The sequence below is a fragment of the Harpia harpyja genome, chromosome 1 (genome assembly GCF_026419915.1).
Source record: "Harpia harpyja isolate bHarHar1 chromosome 1, bHarHar1 primary haplotype, whole genome shotgun sequence".
Taxonomy (NCBI): domain Eukaryota; kingdom Metazoa; phylum Chordata; class Aves; order Accipitriformes; family Accipitridae; genus Harpia; species Harpia harpyja.
Window position 1 is genome coordinate 70,708,807 of NC_068940.1, and position 25,040 is coordinate 70,733,846.

Here is a 25,040-nt window from a genome sequence, read left to right on the forward strand (position 1 = left end):
ACCTTGCTCTGAAATATATCAGCAGTATCTTATTACCTACCCAATGATACAGGCTGCAGTCCACTCTGGGGAGCAAAGGGGTCGTGTTTAATAGCAGAGCGTATGCTCTAAAGAGATTGCCAAGACTTAGGGGCTTTAACTAAGAGATAGACTTATAAAAATGCCACTACAGGGAAGGTTTATCCCTTCATTATGTGCCATCCAGTCCATGCTGCTGAAATCTGAACTGGTAACAAGAAAGCTGTGCCATTAAAAACATTCATAGGAAGACCAAGGCAAAATGCACAACTATGCCGTGTTGTTGTGAAAGAAATGTCAGAATGAAATCAGGCAGGCCTCCTTTTTAGGGGTAGCCAAAACATACAAAACACAACAAAAACCCAAACATTACAAGAGGGTGAGTCAACTTCTTTGGGACAGAGACAATAAGAAGCAGAAGGAAAGTGGACTGTCCTGACTGAGCTCTGCAGGATGATTCATCAGCTGGAATTCAGAAGAACATGGAAGGATTATGGTTAGGGAGGTTTAGCTCAATCAAAAACGTATGCCCTCAAGAATTGCCTTTCTGCATGATATAGGCACTTACTGCTGGAAAAACATTCAGGTCTTCTCTCAGAGTATGAGGACCTAAATCCATAAATCCATTCAAACACAGTCTGTTGCTACAGAAGAAGAAAAGACAGACCTGCCTGCCCACAGAAGATAAGATGTTGTACTGGCAGCAATGAGCCTAAATTAAAGCCTATTCTGCTGAACATTTCTGCAAGGTCATGTTATGAACTCTTTTGTCTTGACAGCTTTTCTCTACTGTTAGGCACAAAGTGTCCCTTTTGTAACACAGTTCAGTGTGGTAACTAAGTGCCTGGAATAAGTGCCTCGACATAGATACATGCTCGAAACAGGACTCACAAAGTCAGGGGACTGAAGTGCCAACTGCAGAATCGCTGTAAAAAAAATAACGTACCACCACATGTCTACCATGAAAGCTCTTCAAGTTAAGAAAAGCAGTTAAAATTCAGCAAGCCTACCCATCTGGAGAGAGGAGAGCGTTCTTCCTGTCTTTAGCAACACTGAACAACAGCTGATAAATCTTTAACACACATGGTTTGTGGGATGCCCTATGCTGAGATCGAAGAGATATGGAATCAATCCGAGGCTCTGCCACAGACTTCCTGTGCAATTTTCAGCACGTCACTTGAGCCCAGATCCTTTATGGTAGCTCACTGATTTGCTCCTGCTTTATTTCAGTGAGAGCAAGGCACCAAAATGCCTTTGAAGGTGTCTATCAATCTTTTGGGGCCACACTGCTAAAGATATTTAGGAACCAAAGGAGACAGAAAGCCGCTTGCTTGGCAGAATGGTGGAGAGGACCCAGCTCCCCTGCAATTCTCACTCCATGTCTGCAATTCCTTCAGGAGCTTGGTGTCTCACTTTGAGGGAGCTTTGAAAAACAACATCCTCTGGAATCTGTTTTTCCTTAGAAAACAGGAGACAAAGCACTTCCCTTCTCCATAGGAATGCTGCAAAAGTTAATTATTAAGAAAAAGGGGGTTTTATAAATCAACAGTGAGCCCTGATAAAAGCAGGTCAATAAGCTGATGCAATCAATGCATATGAAAACTCAGAATAACCCATTGGAAAAACTCTGATACAGTTATAATGTATCTTTACAGTACTTCAATGTGTCACCCAGAAGAAATGCTATGCTGTGAACATACAGAACTTGTATTCAGAGTATAGGAACTATTATACTGAAGTCTTTGAATGTGGGGTGATATTTTGGACTTTGAACTTAAGAGTTTTGAGTTATCACCTTGACAACAGCTTAACTGATTGATAAAGTAACAGCTTGGAAGTTGTTACAATACCTACAACAATAGTACCCTGGCCCTTAAGCACTATATTAACATAAATCATTCCTATTCTTATTTTGCATCTGCTATAACATACTCACCATATAAGATACTCAATGAGAGAATAAGAAGTCAGAGGGACATTTGACTTGAAAAAATACGGACATTCTTACATTGTGTTTAGACAAATGCAGGGAGAATGTATATATGTGTATTTATGATTACATAATTAAAAAAAATCAAAATAGTATGCATTTAAACATAGGTCTTTGCTCTCTTTCGCTGTACAGACTGTCAGTCAATGAGTCAAAAGTGCTTCAGGAACAGGCTTATGAGTTTGTTGGTTGGTATTACTTCACAAGTGAAATTCAGCTGTTTCAGAGCACTTGCCTCTGAAACGTCTAACAGCATGCTATTCTTCTCAACGACCCCACTGGAGTTTCAGAGTATTCACAAGGGAAAACTGGAGCTAACATGATTGCTGTAGAGGCAGGGCACACACTCAGAAGTCATACTGTTCTATACCAGTGCACTGCAGCATTGACACCACCTCCCACAAGACCATGCTTAAAGGGAAATGAACCTGCAGGTCTCCAGTCCTGTATTACTAGAAAACTGGACAAAAAATGTATATGTATTCTTGAAACAAGGCTCTGTGCTGCACGTTAATCATGTGAGGGGGAAAGAGTCAGGTGAGTGCACTCCTTGGAAGGGTAGCTGTTCTTCATAAATAGCCAGTGTTGAATTTGTCATCCATCAGCCAGGTCAACCACCATAATGAACCCTTCATCCCTGTTCTTGTCTTTCACTAACAGAGTGCATTGCCAACATTATTATATAGCTGATTATTATTACAATATAGGCCTCTAAAACACCAACACTTATACAACGTGCTTTATGAACATATGGATATTTTTTCTTTTCATATATGGGTACCATATCACCCTTTCCTGTCTAAGGGTCCCATTTACTGCACTGCTAGTTTCAGCTACTGTATTGTCAACGATTAAAGGTAGGAGTGAACTTTCTCCTTTAATGGAATGATGGACCAGATTAAAACAAGATACGAAGTGTTTTCTGATATCGAACCAACACAGCTCTTGCAGCTTCTCCTACTGGGCAAGTCAGAAGATTTCAAAGTGGCATCTGCTGCAGATGACTAGCATGTCTCCTAAGGCCTGCTTCTCCCGCCATTGACATGAGCAAACAGGATCAGGCCCTTTTTTGGTTCACTGGTTGGTTGGTTGGTTTGGTCCTTAACTGAAAATAAACCTCCGAAAAAGAAAAACACCAGCAAACCCCACCAAGTTTGTGCAACACAAGAAATGCTTATTAGACATTCTTATTCCATCAAGTTTAGGGCTACTGATTTGGTATTTACTTTTTATCTCTGTGTTGCAATGTAAGAGGTTTCCTTTAAAAAAATACTTAAGTCAAGCAAAAGCCATAAGTTTTTTCTGTCTGCGTACTTTTCCGAAGACAGAGGGGAAAACCCATGGGCCTGGTATACATTGCATAAATTTTAACAAGGTGTGGAAATTAAGTGATATTTTCCACCAAACTACACCTGCTCAGAAGACACATTCTATCATTTCCAGCTTGCCTTGAATTAGATCATCCTCCCCATACTCATAGGCTACAACACAGAGCTATGACATTCAGAAGATGTTTGCAAGAATTCTCTTCTAGAGATCAGAGAGTCACTGAGTTCAGCAGGAAACGGTGAGGTGGTATAAATCAGACAAGTGCATTTTATCTACCTTCTTATGCTGATAGACAGAAATCTATCCTGGTATATACAAGGTAGGAGGAGAACACAGAAGGTACAAACCGCATTTATGCCTTTCAAATATGTATCAGACTGTAGCATCATCCCTTGCTTAACACAACTAAACTGAATATTCAGACTTTTTAATCATTCTGCAGACTGAGCCTATTCAACCACCAAATGCCCTGTATTTGGTTTTTGTTTGGTTTGGGTTTTTTTCTTCACTGGACTACTTCAATTGGCTGATACTTTTCTAGCAGTGAGGTGCCTGCAGTGGAATAGTATACTTAGAACAAGAATATTAAGCCATGTAGAGGACTTGCTGGCTATGAGCTTCCTGAACTGACACTGAACAACCCACATTAAAACCAACGTGTAGTTGAAAATAGCTGTTTCCCTGCCTCATTTGTGTAGTTTACATATTACCTTGTAGCATTGAGCACTGGTTAGAAGATTTCAAAATTGCAGGATAAGCCTTAGGAAGTGATGCATCTGAATTCTAGCATAAGCAGAATGTGACTTTAAAAATGCCCTCATGTAGAAAATATTCAATTCACTATTTCTAAATACTACTTGATGTAGTACTCTACACGCTACACTGAGCATATTTCCATTTCATGCAGGGAGGTCAGACAGGAAGCATTTTAATCAAGCAGGTCCAATTAGTTGTTCGGAAACAGATCGTGACTCTTCCCATCTTTGACGTTACTCCCTCAGACCCAACCTTAATGCTCAAAACAAGACGCGACAGCAGGACCTATCCAGTAGCAGCAAAGGTCATGTGTTTGCAAGTACAACTCATTACAAAAGCTTTGGATACTTAATGCTCTGAGCAGTATAAACCTAAAACCTGCAGCTAGTAGGCTAAGATGGTCATCTGATCTGCCTGCACTACCTCCCTTGTTAATTTGGGTTGCAAATTTTGTCTGGGGCAGAGCTGTCAATTGCTGCATGCCTCAAGCTCCTAAGAGCTTTAATATTTACACTTTTGCAAGTGGATATATAGTATAGGCATGCTTTTACCTGTGCAAATTTTGTTGGTGGATTGGATGGGCAGGACGCTTTTGTCAGGAAGAGTGCCATCAAGAGGATGCAAAGAGCATCTTTCTCTCATGCTTATTGCTGATCTAGAGCATCCTTTGCATTTAAGGAGCAGGCCTTTCTCAGGCAGAGACTTCCAGGTAATATTTGATGGTATAAGCAACAGAGGAGCCAAAACAAATTGACAATCTCACTTCCATTTATAACATAACTTTTCTCATTTCAGTTCATGTCCTGGAGGTCATCTTCATTATTACCTGAGTCCACTGAGTCCCCAAGCAAAGGCTAGCCCAAGTATACTTTAAGAAACAGTCCTTGACAGATGAGCTTACAATCATAAGACCTATCAAGCATGGGAAGCAGAGACACCACTCCCACTTTACACATGAGCAACTATAGCAGAAAGATAGTACGAGATTTGTTCCTGCATAAGCAGCTGGGATATTAATGCAAGCACTTTCCCCTCAATAGTACCTTTCTGAAAAGGGGTACACACAGTGTTCCTAAAAACGTGTATTCAGCACATCACAGCTAATTTGGAATGTCACCAGTCCGCATAACCAGCTTAATCACAACAAATTCTCATGGATTATCCATGGGCTCCCACTAGAAGACTGGGGGAAGAAAAAAAAAAGAAAAGAAAAAAAAAAAGAAAGAATGCAGCTAATTGGAGTTTATTCTTTGAGTTTTCAAATGATGACCCTCAAGGAGGAAAAAAAACCCAAAGTGTTTTTCTCTTACAAGATTTCAGTGTCAAGCTGTGTGCTAAGCCACAGTGATATACTAAAATAAACAAAACTATTTCTTTCAGAGTCCAGAGAAATTAACACGACCAAAAATATTTTTGGAAGGCTTTTCTGAGCCGTGAGTAAGATTTCCATGCAGCTAGTCCTAGTCTCCAAGTGTTGGTAGGTCCATTAGGACAACACTACATTGCAGTCATATTCCATGGACAGGCTGTTAGAAGCATTTCATTAGCGATAGCTGCAGCCAGAGGAGTTCCATTCTGTTGTGGCCTTTGTCTCTTGCATTTGCGTAAAGCCCTACTGGGGCCCGCTTCAGATTCCTATCTGACAGTCAGTTGGTAATGTAAGAATGAACATACAGCAGACTAATTGGAATCACAGAGCAAATGTTACAGGTTAGCTAGCTAGTGGGACTTCTGCTTTCTTTTCTTTTTATTTTTTGCCTTTTTTTTTTTTTTTTTTTAATTATTTCCTCCTCCCCCCCCTCCCCGCATCACTGCTCCCTGGAGATCACCAATGGCAGCTGCAGGGTTTGGGAGGAGGAGGGCAGAATAAGACATCCAGAGGCTGTTAAACAACTGGTATTATCATGTAACCAGATGCCCTTGTCTAGGTTTTAATCAGATTGTGCAACTACCCCTTGTGAGCTGAAATTGACTCTGCAACATCAAGCGTTGCAATCTGTGGCTAACTGCACAGAAGTCCACATCAGTAGATTTCTCCTCATCTCCTACTCCTGCAAAATAAACACCACACAGAAAGAACCGCTTAGGAATCCTCTGATTCACAAAGAAGTAGGAATGTACAGAAATGTTCTTCTTGATTTCAGCCAAGTCTCCCCTCTGCAGCACATAAGAAACAAAGTATTAAGAAGTTCAATCTAAAATTAGACACATTCATCTCATTACATGGCTGTTTCCTAGCATTCGTCCTGCACACAAAGCTGTGAGGGTCAGTCCAGGCTATTTTCCCAATCCTTGACCAAACCTGGACTCTCTCACATTTGGACACTCTTTTTCCTTGCTCAGCATATGATGTCGCAGCCCCTCTCCTCTGTAACTGTCCCAGTCTCTTTCCTTATGAGCCACAAATAAACCATCACCAGACTCCCTTCCCTATAAGCCAAACCCAAACCACTCCTAGACTCCCTCTCCACATTCTTTCTACAAGCCTCGTCTCCTGTTCTGCATCTCAGCAATCAGCTTTACCTCTTTTTTCCAAAAAGCCCTCTTGGGCTTTTACTTTGCAGACCTCAAGATCCCTAAATGCTGCTACCTCCAGATTTCACAAGCCCCAGCAGCACACATACGTCTCGCATGTATGAATTTTGAGTTGCACGGCAATCACCCACAGGCAAAGCAAATGACAATACAGCAGCCATAAGAAAGAGTACCTATAGAGGAAGCCCTTGCAATTGGAGGCACAGACACTTTGAAAGGCAAAATAATGCTGAGGCAAGCTAAGGAGAAGTGCCCTCTGGCTTTAGCACTGTAGCTGCTTCATGGCCGCCTTTTCCTACTTTTAGTCTATGGTGCTGGTTAAGTTCAAATTAGACAAATAGAGATCACTGTGAGTACTAAGCCAAATAACAGAGTGTTCAATAACTGGGGAACTCCTATGGCAGGGGCCACATTACCTAAGAATTTCCAAGAGCTGCAGAAATGGGAGAGGGGAAAACAGAGGCACAAAAGGGAACATTGTGAAGGGGAGGCACTGGGCAGGTTATTGGAGGGCTGCAGGGAGCAATATGGTCCTGTAGGAAGCCCCACATTACTCGTGTGTTTTAATTCTCAAAAGCAACCAGAACTTTGGATGCTTATTTGAAAAGTTAAAATTTCATGCATTACCTCTTGCTGGCCTTTGCAGTGCATTAAGATCTTCTACAGTTCCTTGAAAATTTTAAAAGCTCTTTAGGATCCCTCGAAACACTGTAACAATCTTTGGGCATAGGAGTACGCTTAACCCCATACAAGGTGGCCTATATAATTCAACCAAAACTTACAAATACTGAGACTAAAAGAATACTAATTGGAAATGGGATATGTTATCTACTAGGTATTACAAGTCAAAGTTTCCCCCTTCAACATGAATACTTCATGAGAAATACGGAAACACAATAAAGCTGGTAACGATGACAAATAAATCCAGGGGCCCATCGTACTGCAGAAGAAAGAGGAAAACTTTTTGTGTGTGTGTGTGTGTAAAGTAAATGCCTCCTCATAACCCGCATTTCCCTGTAATGTATTTGAGCAAGTTTGCAATCCTTACTTCAAAGATTATATACTTTTCCCAAGCCTCTCCCTCAAGAGGTGTGTGGTTTGTATTATAGTTTACTTAAAAGCAGAGACTTGGAATCAAACCCTGGCAAACACAGTTACACACTTTTGGAAATTTAATTCTGGTTTTTTTGTTGGTTTGGGTTTTTTTTTTGTCAGCTGTTTCAATACTTTAAAAAACATGTCACAACTTACAGTGCCACCTAGTTTCTAACCAAAAGGTTACTACCAGGTACTATCTGCTTTCACACAGTGTCCTTTAACGTTTTGGGGAGGAAGGGTTCAGGGTGCTCACACTCACCCTTTTGTTGTTCTCTTCTTCTTGTGCCTTCCTAAACTCGTGCTCTAGGGAGCAATCGATGTCATTGAAGAGGCCAACTTCCTCGCAGTTCTTCAGAAAGCGAGTTGGTGTAGGAGTCTGATCTGAGAATATAACAAGAAATGATCATTGGTATTTAGTATTAAAAGGAGAGAGAGACAGTAAATAGTCTTCCAGGAAAAGAGAGGTTCTAGCTAACCTCTCCATGCCTTCCCACCCCTACTACACCATCTTTGAAAACAAACCACACAGCACTGAATTTTGACACTGCACTGCAAATAGCCAGTGCTTGCCAACAGTGCCCAAAATCAGGCAGCAGTCATCATCCAACCAGAAAGGCAACAGGCCAGGTTTTCACAGGGTGCATAACACAAGTCCACATCCTTAACATGTGCAAACGGTCATTATAACTGTCTATAAACCTCCAATAATAGGTGCATGCAAAACAACGCACAGTGCATATCATAATGCACATTTACACCACAGCACACGGGTAACTGCTGCAGACATGCACGAGTTAATGCCTTCAGGTGCTTGAAAACCACCTCAAACATACACATAGTTTGCAAAACAAAACACATGAAGTTAGCCACAGCAAGAAAAAGTTCTGCTTCTAACACAATTTTTGAAGAAGGAGTGAAAGGACATTTAGAAAAGCTATGGAATGTTAAACTTTGACCACAAAGAAGCATCCTTCTGTGTTTTATACTGATAAAGCGTTGATAATACATATAAACCATGAGATTCAGAGTCAAAAGATTTTTAAAGCATGCCTTCATCTCTAGGAATTTTGTGCCCTCTCAGAAATAATTCAGGGAAGGACAGGATTCTCTTTAATGCCACAGGCAGGAGGGACTCAAGAAGGTACAAGGTTTTCAGCCACCTTTTCAAAAATCTGCAAGACAGACAAGCTTAATTGCCCTGTGGACTGTAGTTTTAGTGATGACCTTGGCTAGTCTTTCTTCAGGAAGTAAAAAATCAAGCCCAAAGTTGGGAACCAAGGACTCCTCAAAGGTCAGCTCTGAGGCACCTCCATTCCATTCTGAAGGCGAGTTCTTAACTATTCCCCCTCAGCTTCCCCATCTCCCCCTCAAAATTACAATACAGAACTATATTAGCAAAAGCAGGGGAGAGTCTGTATGGTCCTATCGGATTTACACACATCTAAAAAAAAAAAAAAAAATCCTGTCTTGCATATTAGTTCCTCCTTCCCAAGCCCCCATTCCAGCTCAGGCTACTTTGTACCTAATTTTATGGAAAGACAGGACTCGCTCTCTTCAAAAATAATCTTCTGCATAGTCATTGACAACTACCCTATTGTTTGAAATTCATTCTTTAAAGAATGAAAGCTCTGTCATGCTAATCCCAGTTGCCCACATTGGACCAATTCTGACCTCAGAATAAAGCTTCCCACTTCAGCGAGTTCTGGAAGAAAAATTTGGTTTCTTGCACCTAGCTGAGCTGGGTCAAGTTCTAATATGTCCCCCTTAGAGGGAACAGTTACCAGACACAATGTACTTTACATGATCAGCATAGAAACACAGAGCAACCCCTAAGAAAAAGGCAGCACAAAAGCAATACATACAAAAGGAAATGCAGTTTTCACTTGGAAACTAAGGGGGAGGATCAGCCTCCTCCATTATAAAGCCAGCTGACCCAATTTCCACCTGTATCAGGTGTGGCCCTACAGGTTTGACCTTTTCAAGTAATCCAAGGGCAAACACACTTGTTTGCATTTTATATTTCTGATGGAACATACTGATGTAACATAAAAAGCAAGTCCTTAATGTTAAAATTCTGTTTTATTTCTTTTGGCTTGAGCATCCTACTTGTGAGCTTAAAGGAAACAAAACTTAAGTGTTTGGGAATGCACACATATTTATCTATTAGTTTTCACAGCTAACTACCATATTACCAGAGTCAGAAACATAAGACTTTCCAAGAATCTTGCAAGAACTCAGCATAAGGAGCTGAGTCAACGAGGTGCTGACATTGATGGGAGCTGAGGACATTCAGCACTTTACAGGTCCATATCCTAAATAAGTAGTGCGAAACTAATCTCTAGGGTAAGCTCACTGAACTCAGCAGATTTACACCAGGGTTGTCTTTGGCCCTTGGACTGGAGTTTGTACTGGAAATGAAGTGCACTAAAAAGCAGGAAAAATAGATTTTTATTTCCAAAAAGGATTAAATATTACTTTAGTGAACAACACAATTGCTTTGTAGAGAAACAAAGATAATCATTGCCAAGCCTTCCTGGACATAAAGGGCATATTAGTATTTGAATGTGAGGCAAATACAGGAAATGTTTTATTTTCAGAAGTAGTATATCCATACCAAATAAGCAAGGTATCAATTTCACAACCAAGATGAGAAACTAGGGTTTCATAAAGAAGTTGATGGCACCACTTTCACTAAAATAAAAAATCCTAAGCTTTTTTTCAGAGTTGCTTGAGTCCAGGGGCAAGGGGGCAGGGCAGGAGAGAATACACTAACATAGATAAGATCTTCTTACTTTCCATCAAGGTACACATCTGATCCAGAAATCAGGCATTACTACAACAGGCTACATTGGGTCAGGGGAGACTTAATGGGTAACAAGGTGGTGATCAGGCACGTGCAGCTGAAGTTCCCAATCTGTTCAGCATCTATTCCAAGAATGTTAGACAAAAAATAAAAAGTTATCTCAGTGAAGTAAATCCATTTTACCAGTGAAAACAAGCAACCCAGAGCAAGAATGTGACTTCAAGTGCACAAAGGCCTCATTGGCTTATCTATGCACATGCTGAAAGTGTATCTTCTGCACCACAAGCAGTCTGAGACAATCAAATGTGTTGCCTACAGCTGATCTTTCCAATTAACTACTTTATTATCTAAAAGCATCAAAACCGATAGATCAATGACACTATTTACAGCACCGACATATTGACATGGTGATCTTAATGACTACCTCAGTCTCCCCATATGTTTCCTGTAGTTTCTATGATCCAGAAATCAGGCTGGCAGGAATTCGCAACAAGATTTTGTTAAAACAGACAGCCCACCTCTCCTCCCAATCGGGGAGGGAACACCACCAACCACCCCAGTCTAAACTCCATCCACAGACCTTCTGGAAGCCAGCGCAGCCAGATGTAATACAAGAGCTGCCCTTCTACCTTGTAATACTTCATCCTTCAACATTCACAGAAACCAGAAGTCCATGAAACCTCTGTGTTTGTATGAGAGCAGAAGTGAAAAAGACCCAGACTTAAAAACGTTGAGACTTTACATAGTATAGTAGTTACATTGCACATACACTGTATTTGCTGGTTTCAGGTCTTTAGGGCTACCAAGTCCAGTGGGCTTTCTTTGCTCCTGAGGCAACCAACTATTTTGCCTCTGCAAAACACCAGTTCTCCCTTAGAAGGTGGGCAAACTAGTAGAAGATATTCCTCTCAACACCACAGTAATTCTTTTACTTAGATTAGGCAAGGCTTTGTGTTTTAACTGGGAACAGTATCACAAAGGAGACCCTAGCATAAGTTAGACATGCAGGTCTCCCAGAATTAATAAAATATTCCTAATTCTCAGCACTTAAAAATGCATTAATAGTTCCAACAGCTTGTGCCTGACCTCACTGCTCCCTGTTGGTACAAACAAACCTTTTGTTGCTATCACCAGCGCCCACAACTATTGCAGGCTCACTGAGAACAGGGATCTGATTTGTTGTACTTCAGCAACTGGATGTGCCAGACCCATCTGGACCAAAACTCAGAAAGAGCTATTACCACTCTCAGCATTCCTGCTGAGGACACCCATTACTGTAGGAAGCTGTCAGCATGCACGTTGTTAGCCACACAACCCAGGGCTTTAACGGCCCAAGCTGCATTTTGAACTGGGCAGCTTGGGATGCAGGTCTGTCTGGGTTAACCCTAGCTATCTGGTTATTACACTGACCAGCCATCCCAACCCAGTCCCATTGTTCAGCATGTAAAATCTTTCCATCCCTAACTGCTACCAGAACTAGTTTACTATGCTTTGAGGCATCTACCTCTAGCCAACTGTCACTTCACAGGTGAACCTGTGTCATCTGACAATTACTTAGGAAGTTATTTCTCTCTCACCTTCACCACTGGGTTGAACACAGAACCTGTCAGGCTTCAAACTAGGCAGTAAATATTTTGTCCAGCCTATTACTTAGGTGAATAATCAGCCTCTCTGATGACACAGTCGTGGCCAGAAAGGCTGCAAGAACACTAAGTTTAAATAAACCTCAAAAATGTAAGTGGACAACATAAAAGCCCCAGAGCAAGATCAAATGGTCTCACCTGTGCAGATCCCAAGTCCACCTATTGTATCTTACAGGAGACGATTTCAGAAGCATTCAGCAATCAGATTATGACCAGAACCTGATATACTGAATAAATTTTTGCTGCTGACCATTTTGAAAACCTGTCCTCAGTGTCTGAAGTGATGCCTGATTCTCCAGACTAATTGAAAAATATATGCTATAAGGCAATGGGAAACTTGAAGTCTTCAGTAAAGAGATCTCATTATATATTCATTATGTTTGGCTATGCAAATTTTGTTGTTGTTGTTGGTTGGTTGGGGGGGTTGTAATTACTGAAATAATAGTCTCAGAAAGGACACTCAGTCTCAATATATTGCTTTCAAAACAACAGCCCAGGAAATGCCACAGTAGCTTGCTATATATAGAGTTTATTTGAATGCATTTTGTAAAACTACCTTGGATCCTAGAGTTTCATGCCTTAAAGCATGAATGAAAACTTTAAAGCATCATACCAGTTAAGAAAAAAACTGGAGAACCAAAGGACAGTTATGTGAAACAAGCTTTCATTTGGGGGGGGGGGGGGGGGAGAATCTGATTCAGTAAGAGATACTAACAGCACAGCTCCAAAGTGCATAACTTGATTCTTCATCTTTCTTTAAAAATTTTAAAAAAAAAAGTTTAGTCTGATGTGCAGTAATAACAGGTATTTGGCTTGTTCAGCTGTGGGCTCTGTTGAAGTTATACACTTAGCCATGTTATACTTTCACACAATGATAACAAAGTCAGAGTAATAGGGCTAGCATTGAAATTTGAAAGACTGCCCATCAAGCAGCCCCAAGGAAAGAGGAATGTCCTGAGAAATTCAAGAAGCTTTCTTCATTAATTTGGCAGGGTACTTCCCAAATGCACCAAGAAGCTCAAGGTGACAACACCTCAAGCAGGTGACAGAAGAGAAGAGGGGGAAGAGGTGCACCCAGTCGTACCTGGTGGAACTGCCCTCACCCAGGGGCTCACAGACAAGGGCTCCCAAGAACTTTACTGCTTAAAGATGCACTGTTTAAAGTGCTGGCTGGGCTTTCTGTGGGGTTATGTATACTGGGTACAACACATCTGTAATCTCTTCTGGTCACTCAGAATCTGAGCAGCTGAATTTTAGAAGAGTTCTCATTTCATTATTTGGTAAAGCAAAGGGCACAGAAGCAAACAAGAAATCAAACAAAAGTATTTTTCCTTACATCCAATCATTTTCTGCTCCACAAAATTCATGCCTAGATAAACCTCCTTGTGTAAACCACAAGGAGAAAAAAATTAAGCCAACCACGGATGCCGTAAGTTACCTCACTGACACAGGCATTACCTGGGAAAAGGAATACATTTGCACTACCTTTAGCACATACACTTTTTCATCTGGAGAAGACTGTTTCTATCTCCACAGTGGGCTTTACTACCAAAAATCTAGAGGATTGGATTTCAGTAAATAGAACTAGGAAGAAACAAGGTTTCTATATAGAAAACCTGACCTCTCCTGCATCTGCTAGCAGCACTTTTGGAAGGACTTCCCCCCCTCCAACAATGGTAAGGTATCACTCCTTCCCTTCCTGAATTTGATACCACAGGAATTTCAGTGTCCCCAGCTCCCAAAGTTCAGTTCCACGTGGCTTTTAGTACTTACCTGGAGGGAACAATCTGTCCCACGGACATTAACATTTTAGTGTTAAAACAAAAAAGCTTTGACACGCAACAAACTACAGAGTTTCAAAGCAATGCAATGTTAGCTACCACAACGGCAAAGGGATATCTATTTCAGTCAACCTAACTACAAAGTTTCCTGCAATGATGACTAGCATGCAAAACTTACACAAGATATTCTGTGTTATCTCAAACAGCTCTTTTTTGGCTAGGAAAGATGGAAATGGAAACCATCAATGACTCTCTATCCATACTCATAACAAGACTTTCTAACAAACAAAAATAAAATACATATACAAAAAGGAACAAATAACATTAATTTTAAAAGACAGGCAAAAGATTGTAATGTCAAATTATCCAACAAAAGAATCACTTCCATTTTTAATGAAATGCCTCTAGCAGACTTCCCTTCCATTTATACAGTCAGAGAACAGAAAGCTATTTAGTGTATGTATGTACCTGGAGTTTCTGAATTAATTCAAGAGTCACCAGATTTAATAAAACTTGTTCTTCTTCAGCCAGCATGAAAAATGGAAGAAAATATAGTGGAGCTAGCTGATAACAAGGAAGCTCTTGGCTAGACATACCTCATGATACACCAGCATAGCACCAATAGTTTCAATCATGTCACAGAACCTTGTTTATTAAACACTGACCCCACCTACATAACAACATATAACTTTACATATAGCATAACTATACCTCTCACTTAAAATTGATATTTCAGACCTCAGCACAGATTTCACACAAGAAACAAGTTCCTACTTCCCAAGTCATATTTTGCTCAGTTTCTAAGATGTTGTATTGGTACAAGACCAACAGCCCCTCAGTTCTAGTGCCTACCTCCAATAATAATTTATAGCAGACATGCTGCGTGTGTTAAATATTACTGATATTATACTGACCCCAGACTGGGGATTAGCTGTCTCTGGAAACAGAGTAGATAATTCTAATGGCTACCTGAAAGCATACAGCCCATTATTTTGCATGACTAATTACTGATAATGAATGGATCAAATACAACAAATTAAAAGATAGTATACAACATGCTGGAAAAAAGGAGAAAATCTGACTTCTAGGCAGATTAATAAAAAGAGGAAAAAAAACCCACCATACACTAACACTGCACCTGGTTTATTACAGGGCAACTGCTGCTGCAATTCTTTGAACCTACTGATGACAGAAACAATTTTTAAAAAAAAGTCAGATAAGCAAAAATGCAGAAAACAAGAAGGAAGACATGAAGACAAATGTCTAAGAGAGAAGTCTGACTCTTTTCCCCATATATCATTAATTTTTCATTACGAAATCTAAGAATAAAACATCTTAAACTTTAAGGTATTTAGATTTCCCCAGGGTTTAGGTGGGTAATGAAACAACTATTTTTCAATGTCTCCCTGCAGAGAGTAGATGATCTATGATGCTTCCAAACTAAGGATTGCAAAATGCCAAACAAATCCACCAAACGAACACAAAGAGAAAAATCAATACCCAGCAGCACCAGGTTGCCAGGCCATTACGGTCAGACACATTTGCCACAGTCTTTGAGAACACATGCAGCTTTTTACTCTTTCATTACTGCAGAGGATCGTCATGCACAAAGCACGAAGAATACATCCCTCAGAAGCAATCTTGGAGCCTTTCTGGCCATGAAATTCTGCATTTCTATATACCTAGTTGGCTAACTGCAGGTCTAGGGACCACACTACTGGTGGTAGTGGTGGAAGCCAGTCAAAGCTTTTTGCCTGCGAAAGCAACCCATTGGAAGAAGCAGGACAACTAAATCATAGAAGTTACCAAACAAACAGAGCTACACTGCTCAGGGGACTCCTGATGACAGAATATAGTCCTTAGAAACTGCCCTCGAGCAAAAGTCTTGCCAAACACAAAAGTTGTAACAAAAGCCAGCACTTTCACAGGGTGAATGTACCCACAGTACAGATGTCTTCGAGCAGTTTCACTGCCAGAGGACACAGCCAAGTGCAAAAGCAGCATCTTCTCACTCGTGCTTGCAAACACAGGATTCTGCGGGCATAGCTGGCATACAGGCACTTTACAAGCCCTACTCTTCAACGTGCTGTGTACTGTTCCTTTCTAAACTTAGTCCACTATGGCATTTTCGAGTGTAAGAGGAAAATAAATTCTATTTGGGACAAGGTCTGTCTGATTTGCAAGCAGTTGCTACCCAATTATAATTTTTCGTAAAAATAGAAACAGTTTTCCATAAAAGAGGTAGTCTGCTGGCAACCCTTTAATCATGATATATTTGCACCTAAAATGGCAAAATTTACCTTGAAGAAGCCCATTTGAAAAGACAAGTATCAAACACTGGTTAACATACACACACACATTTGCATCATAGTTTTTTCCTACAATTACTTTGAAACCTGAAAAATCCTAGAGATATTATTCTTAATAACCCATTACTATAGCCCAAGGAATATACAATAGGAAAGGGAATAGGAGAGGATAAGCCGTAAGATTAAGGCTGGCTTGACCTTACCCAGCACTCACTGAATGCCAGCAAGCCACCTTGATGTGTCGTTACTCAGACAAGAGTACAAAAACACTACATAAGAAAAAAACTACGTAAGAAACTAAAGGATGTAATTGCACGTAGTACCAGATCACCTCTGTGTATGATTGGGGAAGTGCAGAGAGAGATGGTTACCTTTAGGGGGAAAGCATACTGGATATTACTCACTGGTTTACCTTTCTGGTTACAGCTATTTACAGTGAGCCACCATAAAGGTGGCTCATACGATGTGGTCTATTACAGTTGCTGAAGTGAGCCTGTCAAACTTAAAATAGTGAGTCTTACAGGAACAGTACAAATGCACTTCATTAACACGCTCACTGCTGGGCTCCCAGGTGGCATGCGCTTAAGTGCCTATATTTCACTGGCATGTTGACACGGGAGTCAGCAATAGAGCTGCCAGCATGGCTGAGGTTCAACAATTTCCCTCCCTCTCATGCCAAACCTGTGGGAAGGCATAAGAATGGCAGCTGTCTTTTTGTCCAAAGATATGCATTCTAGCTTATTCCATCTCTACCTGTTATTTAATCGGAGCTGGGGCTTTTAAAACCAATCTTGGAGGTATTTTGCCAGTAGCTTTCCAGTAGGAGTCATGCTTTCAACATCATCTGAATAGTTGACTCTTGAATTCGTGTCTTCTTACCTGATAACATATTATCTGTTTTTATTGAAGGAAACTTCAAAGTCATTTCATGTTTGTGCCTGTGAATCATCAGATGATCCTCTGTTGGAAAACGCTGTCAGGCAAACACAGAGAGAGAGAGGAAGAGAGGAAAAAAAAAAAAAGCAGAATTTAATTCTCTAATAAACTTTTGGCATTGGACAGAATTTCAAAAATGAGAGAGAGAAAGAAATGTATCCAGCTAGAAATGTGTCCAAATGGCACAGGAAACAGAATATTTGAAAATGCAACTAAGTATGACTAACAAATAGCTGTACTCTACTTAGAAACGTATTTGCTGCAGTGCTCTCTGGGGTTGCAAACTGCAAGGTGTCATGCATTTGCTTGAAAAAGTTGCACCAAGTTTTGGATTCTAAGGGTCTCAAACACCCGCTCCAGCTACCACAGCCTCACAAGTCACCACGTGCCTGAGGATCTGCGATAACTGCTGTTGTGTATGCTCTTAGCCCACGGCAAACGAAAAATAATGTGGCATATCTTAAATCACTTTACTGGATTTTTCTGCTTTTGTGTCTTTCTGCAACCTATATCTGCTGAACAGCAATAAAAATAATCAAATAAGCCAGCCTTTCCCTACCCAAAAGTATTCAGGCAAAATGCATCTTTAATTTTGGAAACCTCTGATACTTTGACTTGATTCAAAGTGGCAATGCAGTGGTGCTCAGTATATAACAACTATTTATGACCCTTTCTGATACTAAATTAAATTATTTTCCTTTCTCAAGCAGAGAAGGTGGAGAGATGTGCTTTGCAAGAAACTAATCAGTGTGCTAAGTCTGTTTTACAGTCTGATAACAGACTTCTACAACAAAACTTCTTTTGAACAAGACAAAGAAGATACGAGCTTGAATAAATGTTCAAGCACTTGCACACTTGGGCTCTAAGAGCAGACTGGTTCTGTTAAGTTTCCTTCACCAGAAGGTGCATACACAGACCTTTGCTACAAACTACTGCAATAGTTTTAACAGGGTTATTTCAGGACTAGCAAAGGCCAAAAGTTGTATCACCAGGGCTTGAGGAAAAGAAGAATAAATTTTAAAGGCAGCTTTTTAAAGCAACAGGTACATAGGAGTCTGTAAAAAAAACTGGCAACAACAGAGTTAAAGTGACTTAATGCTTTCAACAGAGTATATTCTTGGCTAAGTGACTTTGCTTGTGGCTATAGTATAAATAGTTGCAGTATGTTACACCTGAGAATCTCTCTAAGCCCATAGACAAAGCAGCATAAATAATGGGAATGAATTCTCTGGGAAAAAAAAAAAAAACAACAAAAAACCCACCCAAAGACCTTTTCCTCACTGTGAAATCCTGGTTCATCTGGAAGAAATGCAGCACTAGAAATTTATGTTAAGAACAAAGGGAATATGTGAAAGACCTTGCTCAATGAAATTGTGAGGGAAAAAAAACCACGTTTTGTTCTCGTGGAAATGGATTTTCCTTCATGGATGCCACGTTCTGTCTTCGGGGTGAAATCAGCCAGCTTAAAGAGGGCATGGGGCAACTGAGGAGAAGCTATTCCTCCAGCTCAGACTTCTCTGTCTGTTTTTGTAAGTCTACTTTCTTCCTTGTGCAGAAAGTCAACTCCCTCAGCCCTCAATACACATCCGCACTGGCTGATAGAGAAGCCAGTCCCCAGACAGCTTAGCTGGATAGTGGTGCTACACTACACACTTCTGTCAAGTCCTCATTTACAATAAACGGAGGTCATGTTTTGAAATGGGAAATTAAATGTTTTCTAAGATGAAGTCACACCTACATTGCTTGTCTTCCCAAATTGTAACAGCATACAACCAAACCTGCTCTCTGAACACCTAAATGAGCTCGTTTGGATCAGCTTCCCTACTGAGGAAATTAATTAATAGCTGACATGAAAACACTCAAGTCCACTGATTTGAGTGGAAGTTGGGTTTAAGATTCAACAAAAAGTTAAATAAAATTTGACTATAAAACTCACATACTTTTATTCTACCTCTACGACAGAATGGTGAAAGTTTAACTCTGCATGTGGAGGTCTGAAGTGACAAATCCTCAATCAGAGGGACAATCTAAAAGATGCATTTTGACACCTGTAGAAAGGCACCCACTCAATGAAACAGCCAGTTTCAAGCTGCTCAGCCAGTTGTTAACCGGACCTCAGACTTCTCCCTCTCCTTATGTCAGCTCTTGGCAAAATCAACAACTACACTCCAGTAATAGTCACCCATTGCTCCACCAGAAGAACCTAAAGGATTGTTAAAATATTAGCCAGCTGAAAACTCCCAATATACAGTTAAAGCAGGGAAATATTACCCTCCCTAAGACAAGAAGACTCTGGGAAATGGGTAAACTGAGTCACTTAAAACAGATGCATACAGGAAGCCTGTGGCAAAAGCCCAAAAGGTGCCCTTGCCTGAAGATTTTATTCACAAACTCTTGTCACTAAACCAAATTAGGGTTGGAAGTGCCACACGTGGAACTTCCCTCATCGCTGCAAAATCATCAAAAAACCACATAAATCCCAATTCAAAATCTCAGCAGGTAAAAACCTTGTCACTTCAGTTTTTTTAAGATCATTAAACATCTAATGTTACAGGTCAGATTATACCCTCAGAGACACATGGCAGATCACCAGTCAACAGGAACCCCAAATGTACATCCTGGGGCAGAATTTATCTACAGGCTGCATTTTCTATAGAGAATATTTAGTAGGAAGATGTCTCAAAGATTTAAAAAAAAAAAATCCAGTAAGATATTGTATTTAGGTATTAAAAAAAAAAAATCAGAAGGGTTACCACATCCAATAGGAAACATAATATATTCCATCATACATCTAAGCAGAAGACAGACGAAGGTGTCCTGCCTAGTGTGTCCTCTCTTGCTAGCCATTAAAGGAAATTGCAATACCTGGCTTGAAACATTAGGCTTGGGGATGAAGGAAGGCACAGAAGCAGCTTGAGAAGCACTTTTACCAACTCACTTTTGACTGGCTGTTGTATTTGCTTTAAATATTTTGTAATAACATGTTGTGGGGTAAGGAGGGAATTGAGGGGGGGAAGGACTTAAAAAAAAAACAACCACAACCCAACACATATTATTACTAGACATGTGTTAATATATCAGGAGGCATTATACAAGCCAGAGCTAGTGCTGAGGACTCAATTAATATCACCGCTGACTCCACTCACCTGTGAGCAGCCTGGGGCACTGCAGACAAAAGGCCTCTCCTGCTCCAAGTTCATCTTTGATTCCTCATAAATCTACATGTTAAAAGGGGGAGGGGGAAAGAAAGGGAACCTATGAATATATACGTTCTAAACTTCACACATACATGCAACATACAGTCGTCACGGTTTGTGCTTTTATTTCAAACTCCCCAAACAGACCAGAACAAAGTTTTATCCTCAGAGTACTAAATTTGCTAATATTCAGCAGGCTCCCTGCAGTCTCAGTTCTTATTACTCCTTCCTGAGAACATATTTACTTTGAAGGAAGAAAAAAAAACCATTAAGCTTTCACAGCAGAAATCTGCCTCAGAAAAAAGCATATGTTCAGTGTTGTTATTAGATAAGACCGTGTCTTCTCAGAAATATCTCGAATTAAGGGTTTTTACCTTTCCTTCTTCAGTTCCTGCTGAACAACATTAAAACCAGACGTCTAGGTTACTTCTGAGAAAGAACCCACTTTTTGAAGTTCTTCATCCATACTATTTGATATTAATCACTTAAATACATTACATACATGCTCTCTATACACACAAGATAATTGTGCATACCCATCTTTTAAAAGGTCAACTAGATCCTCAGGAGCTCGAGAAGTGAAGTTTTGCCTAAAACTGCAGCTTCCCCATAGCAGTTCTAGTCCTGTAACCTTGAACTAACATCAGGGGAAAAGCTCCCAGGTCTCGAATAAAACTGGAGGAGGAAACATTTGCCCTCAGAATGCAGTAATGCAGCTGAATTTGGGACAATATTACAGCAGTGTCCCTGACCAACATCAACAAAAATAATTTTTTAGTAACATTCTAGGGGGTAAAATAAATAAGCCACTCCTTTTGGAAATGTTTTGAGCCGCTTGGTACAACTGGCATTACAAGCTGGAATATAGTAGCTGACCCACCGTAAAGCACAGCGTATGACTTCTGCTTATATTATGCCTCAAATCCCTTAAAATTCAGCCTCACTGCAGTGCTACTTAGACAAGTAACTGAGTTGTGTTTCTGTAAGTTCTATCATAAAGCAAAGAGAAACATCTTGGTGGAGAAGGAGAATTTGATTTTAAAACTACAAAAATCTGCAGAAGGACAAGTGCTAAAATTACTCAACCCTGTTGTCACTTTTTAAAACTACAATTCATTGCTTCCTATTATGAGGAATATCTTTACCACACTTCCACTTGTTGTTAGAAAAGCTTTACTTTCAGAAGAGTTGCTACCATCCCCTGCAAGCAATAAATACACCATTAACCTGAACATCAGCCAGACCTGTACTTAAAGCAATTATTTTCAGTGCCCTAAGTTCTCAAAAAAAACCCCAAACTTTTGGATGGTAACTTTTTCTTTTTAATTAAAATTCATTCTGGTGGACAGCATTAGCCTGATGGGACATTTTCCTACTTGTGACCTAAAAAAAAAGAAAAAAAAGTCAGCAGAGCACCCTTTGCCTGACTCCACTGACTCCCAGAAGCAGCATCCAGAAGTGAAGAATTTCTCTTTTTATTTGCCCTTTAACCTCCACAAGGACACTACCCCCGAAAGGTGATAATTAGCATCAACTGCTTTTCTTGGTGTGGACATCTCTACCAACATCTGGCCTGAGACAAGTGATTTATTGCACCAAATACAATCAGGTGTCAAGAAAGACCTAACTCAGGACTAACCTATCCATCTACACAACGCTAGAACTGAAATAACTAAAATTGTACCTAATTCACTCCTTTAAGATTATTCATATCCTGTTTTGATTTAACTTACAGCTACGTTAAACTGAAATAGGATACTCATAATCAGAAATGAAAAGAGTATGTTCACATAAAGGCTTATACTAAAATAACTAAAGGTGTTAAATTACTTCTAATTTCAGTTATTTCAGTTCCAGACTGTGCATAGACAAGCTCTTCAGAGGTGAAGCAATAAAAATGCTCTGAATTACATTATCCTGTCTGAAAGAAACAAGCAGCAGAGAGATAACTGACTAAACAAACCAACCCCCGCAAAAACAAAACTTCCAGCTAAGTTCAATTTTTAAATCCACCTCTATTTATGGGATGTGACCCTGGGATGTTGTCTTTCCTGAAGACCTTTTCACAGAAAGAAAGAAAGAAAGAAAAGAAAAGAAAAAGAAAAAGAATAAGAAAAAGGAAAAAAAAAAAGGCTACGTGTGGATAATGAAAGGCTTTATGTGATATCTCAATTACTCCTGCAACTGAAGCACTGCCAAAGGTTTCTGTTACCCCTTTCTCCCCTCCTCGGGGGAGAGCAACAACTGCATTTTCAACAGCAGAACAACGGATGAGACTCAGTTAAAGAAAACAAGAGAGTAACAATTCTGGTCCCAAGTGTCCAAGTGAAATTCAAAACATTACCAGGAATTATTTGGGGTTTGTTTTCTTACTGAGTATTGCAAGTCTAAGACTTCCCTCCCTGCCCTGAGCTTGAGCTTTAGTCCCTAAATCCATCAGCGCATGCTCTGATAAAAGTTAAATGATTCTCAAGGTTATCTAGATAGATAAGCATGGACTAAGCACCAAAATAACATACTCAATGAGGACTAGAATCCTGAGCGTCGGGATGGACTCCAGGAAAACATGGACTTGGGTTATATTCTCAGTACTCGGAAAAGGTGTCAGATTCAATGTCTAGCCATTTACCACAAATGTACAAACAACTGCTGGTTCCCACGAGAATCACTCTCTGCAGACACTAAACTTTAAAAAAAAAAAAAAGTACTAATCCAGAACGGCTATATCGTATGTGCCCTCCAGGATACTGTCTAGCAAAACTTGACCCATATAATATGTCACCAGATAGTACAATGCCCTAAAGACAAATTGCACCATGCAGAATTCATATTTACATGTGATGCTATCACCACAGTTGAGAATGTAGTACTATTGACTCTGTTACAACAGTAAATGAGTGAAAGAAGCTGCCTACTGACTACAATTTTTGAGAGGGTGTCCAGTGCTTTGCTATCTTACGGCAGTAATTCAAGCTTTATGCTTGAATGTTGACCAGAAACAAGCAGCTGAAAGTCTGGGCTGTGAGTGTGAACCTCTTGCATCCCCCATTTCTGCTGAACTCCACCAGAGCTGTGGATGCACAACGCAGGATCTCACCGCAGGTTTGCAGCAGGATGGGAGCTCTCAGCAACGGGGGTGTTTTGGTTGTGCACAGCACAGTTTGCATGGCATCGTTTTCAAGGTGCAGGCGTGCATCTCCCATCCTTCAGTTCAGGATACAGACAGTCGTACACAGCCTCTGGCACACAGTTTGCTTCACACAGCTCGTGTGTGTTGCTGGGCCACACAACCCACGTCTCCTTTTTCCACAGTGCATGCAGGTGGTTCAGCATACATGAAGGAAGTAACGCAACCCATGGCAACATTTCAACTTCACCTAATAAAAATAAATCACAGCAACCTTTCCATCTAAATTAAGGTGCTTATTAACCTTTGGGATCTTAAAAATTCAAGTTACACTCGTGCACCTTTCATAGTACTACATATGACTGCCGCAATTAATGCACATGAAGAGTATCAGGCAAATCTATGATGACTGAAAAGTTAAAAAATTGCTCGGGCCTGAATTTTTTACTTCTGTTATCAATAGCTTAATTTATTGCAACTTCGTGACCTCTTCGAAGAAAGAAACAAGGATTATAAATATAAGCGAGCACTAATATTGATATGTCAGCATTAGTTCTGATATTATTAACAATAGGCATGAGTGCGTTATGCAGCAGAAAAGGGGGCTGAATTTTAATAGACGTGTTAACAACATCTGTCAGCATTTATTGCCCTATTGTGACCATGTAAAGAGCCTTATTGGCAGAATGTGTAAGTGAGGAAATCTGCTACACTGTAGCACTGAAGTATCACTCTGCTTAGGAGAAGTTAAGGTATTCTAATTAGAAAAATAAATAAACAAAAATACAGAATAAATACAGAAAGACTTCTCCAAGCCATGTCACATGGAAGAGAAACAAGTAAGTTCTGCAGCAAGCCAGGATTTTCTTCTATTCCTTGATTTCTGCATAAGATACTTCTAAACATTTTTAACTGTAATTAATAAAACTGAAGCCCACAGTGAGGAATGCAAGAACATAACGAAGAAATAACAAGCAAACGAAATAAATAAAACCACCCTCAGAACACAGCAACAAACTACATCCTCCCTCAACAGCATCCAAAGAGAAGTACCCCACGTCCTCAGGCTCCTCAAGAAGATTTTGCAGAGCCCCACGATCATCCTTTCTGAATCAGAAAAATAGTTCTAACATCTAACACCAAGAAAGCACGCTCCTTTCTGTCTCTCTCTCCCCCTTTTTAAACTCAGCAGTAATCTTACTGCCATACTGGTAAAAACATCAAGCAGGCTTGTTTCCTGTTTCAATGTTATTCTTGAAGTGGGCTGCAGTAAGAATCTGATTTTCATTGGGCTATTATTATTTGCAGCTGCGTGACCTTTTTAACCCTCTTTTAAAAGTGACATTTCAGCCTTCAACCTCAAGCTGTCTAAATGTTGCAAGGTTTTCAGTACTCTGATTAACAGTGAAAAAGAACCGATAGGGAGGTGTATACTACAATGTGTCTAATACAGGTCAGTGCACCCATCCTGCCATTTGCACAAGTGAGTAATTACACTTTTATAAGCAACCTGTTTGT

General features: G+C 40.1%; 1 protein-coding gene across 1 annotated transcript in view; it reads right to left on the reverse strand.

The window, feature by feature from the left end:
- The window catches only part of CREB5 (cAMP responsive element binding protein 5), a 260,153-nt gene that overhangs the window by 198,118 nt on the left and 36,995 nt on the right, over positions 1-25,040 (reverse strand). The window contains exons 2-5 of the mRNA XM_052799285.1: positions 20,345-20,416; positions 17,142-17,235; positions 14,132-14,170; positions 7,986-8,107 (exon numbers count right to left, since the gene is read on the reverse strand). Coding sequence (XP_052655245.1) covers positions 7,986-8,107; positions 14,132-14,170; positions 17,142-17,235; positions 20,345-20,416 — 327 coding nt within the window. The remainder of the gene's footprint in view (positions 1-7,985; positions 8,108-14,131; positions 14,171-17,141; positions 17,236-20,344; positions 20,417-25,040) is intronic.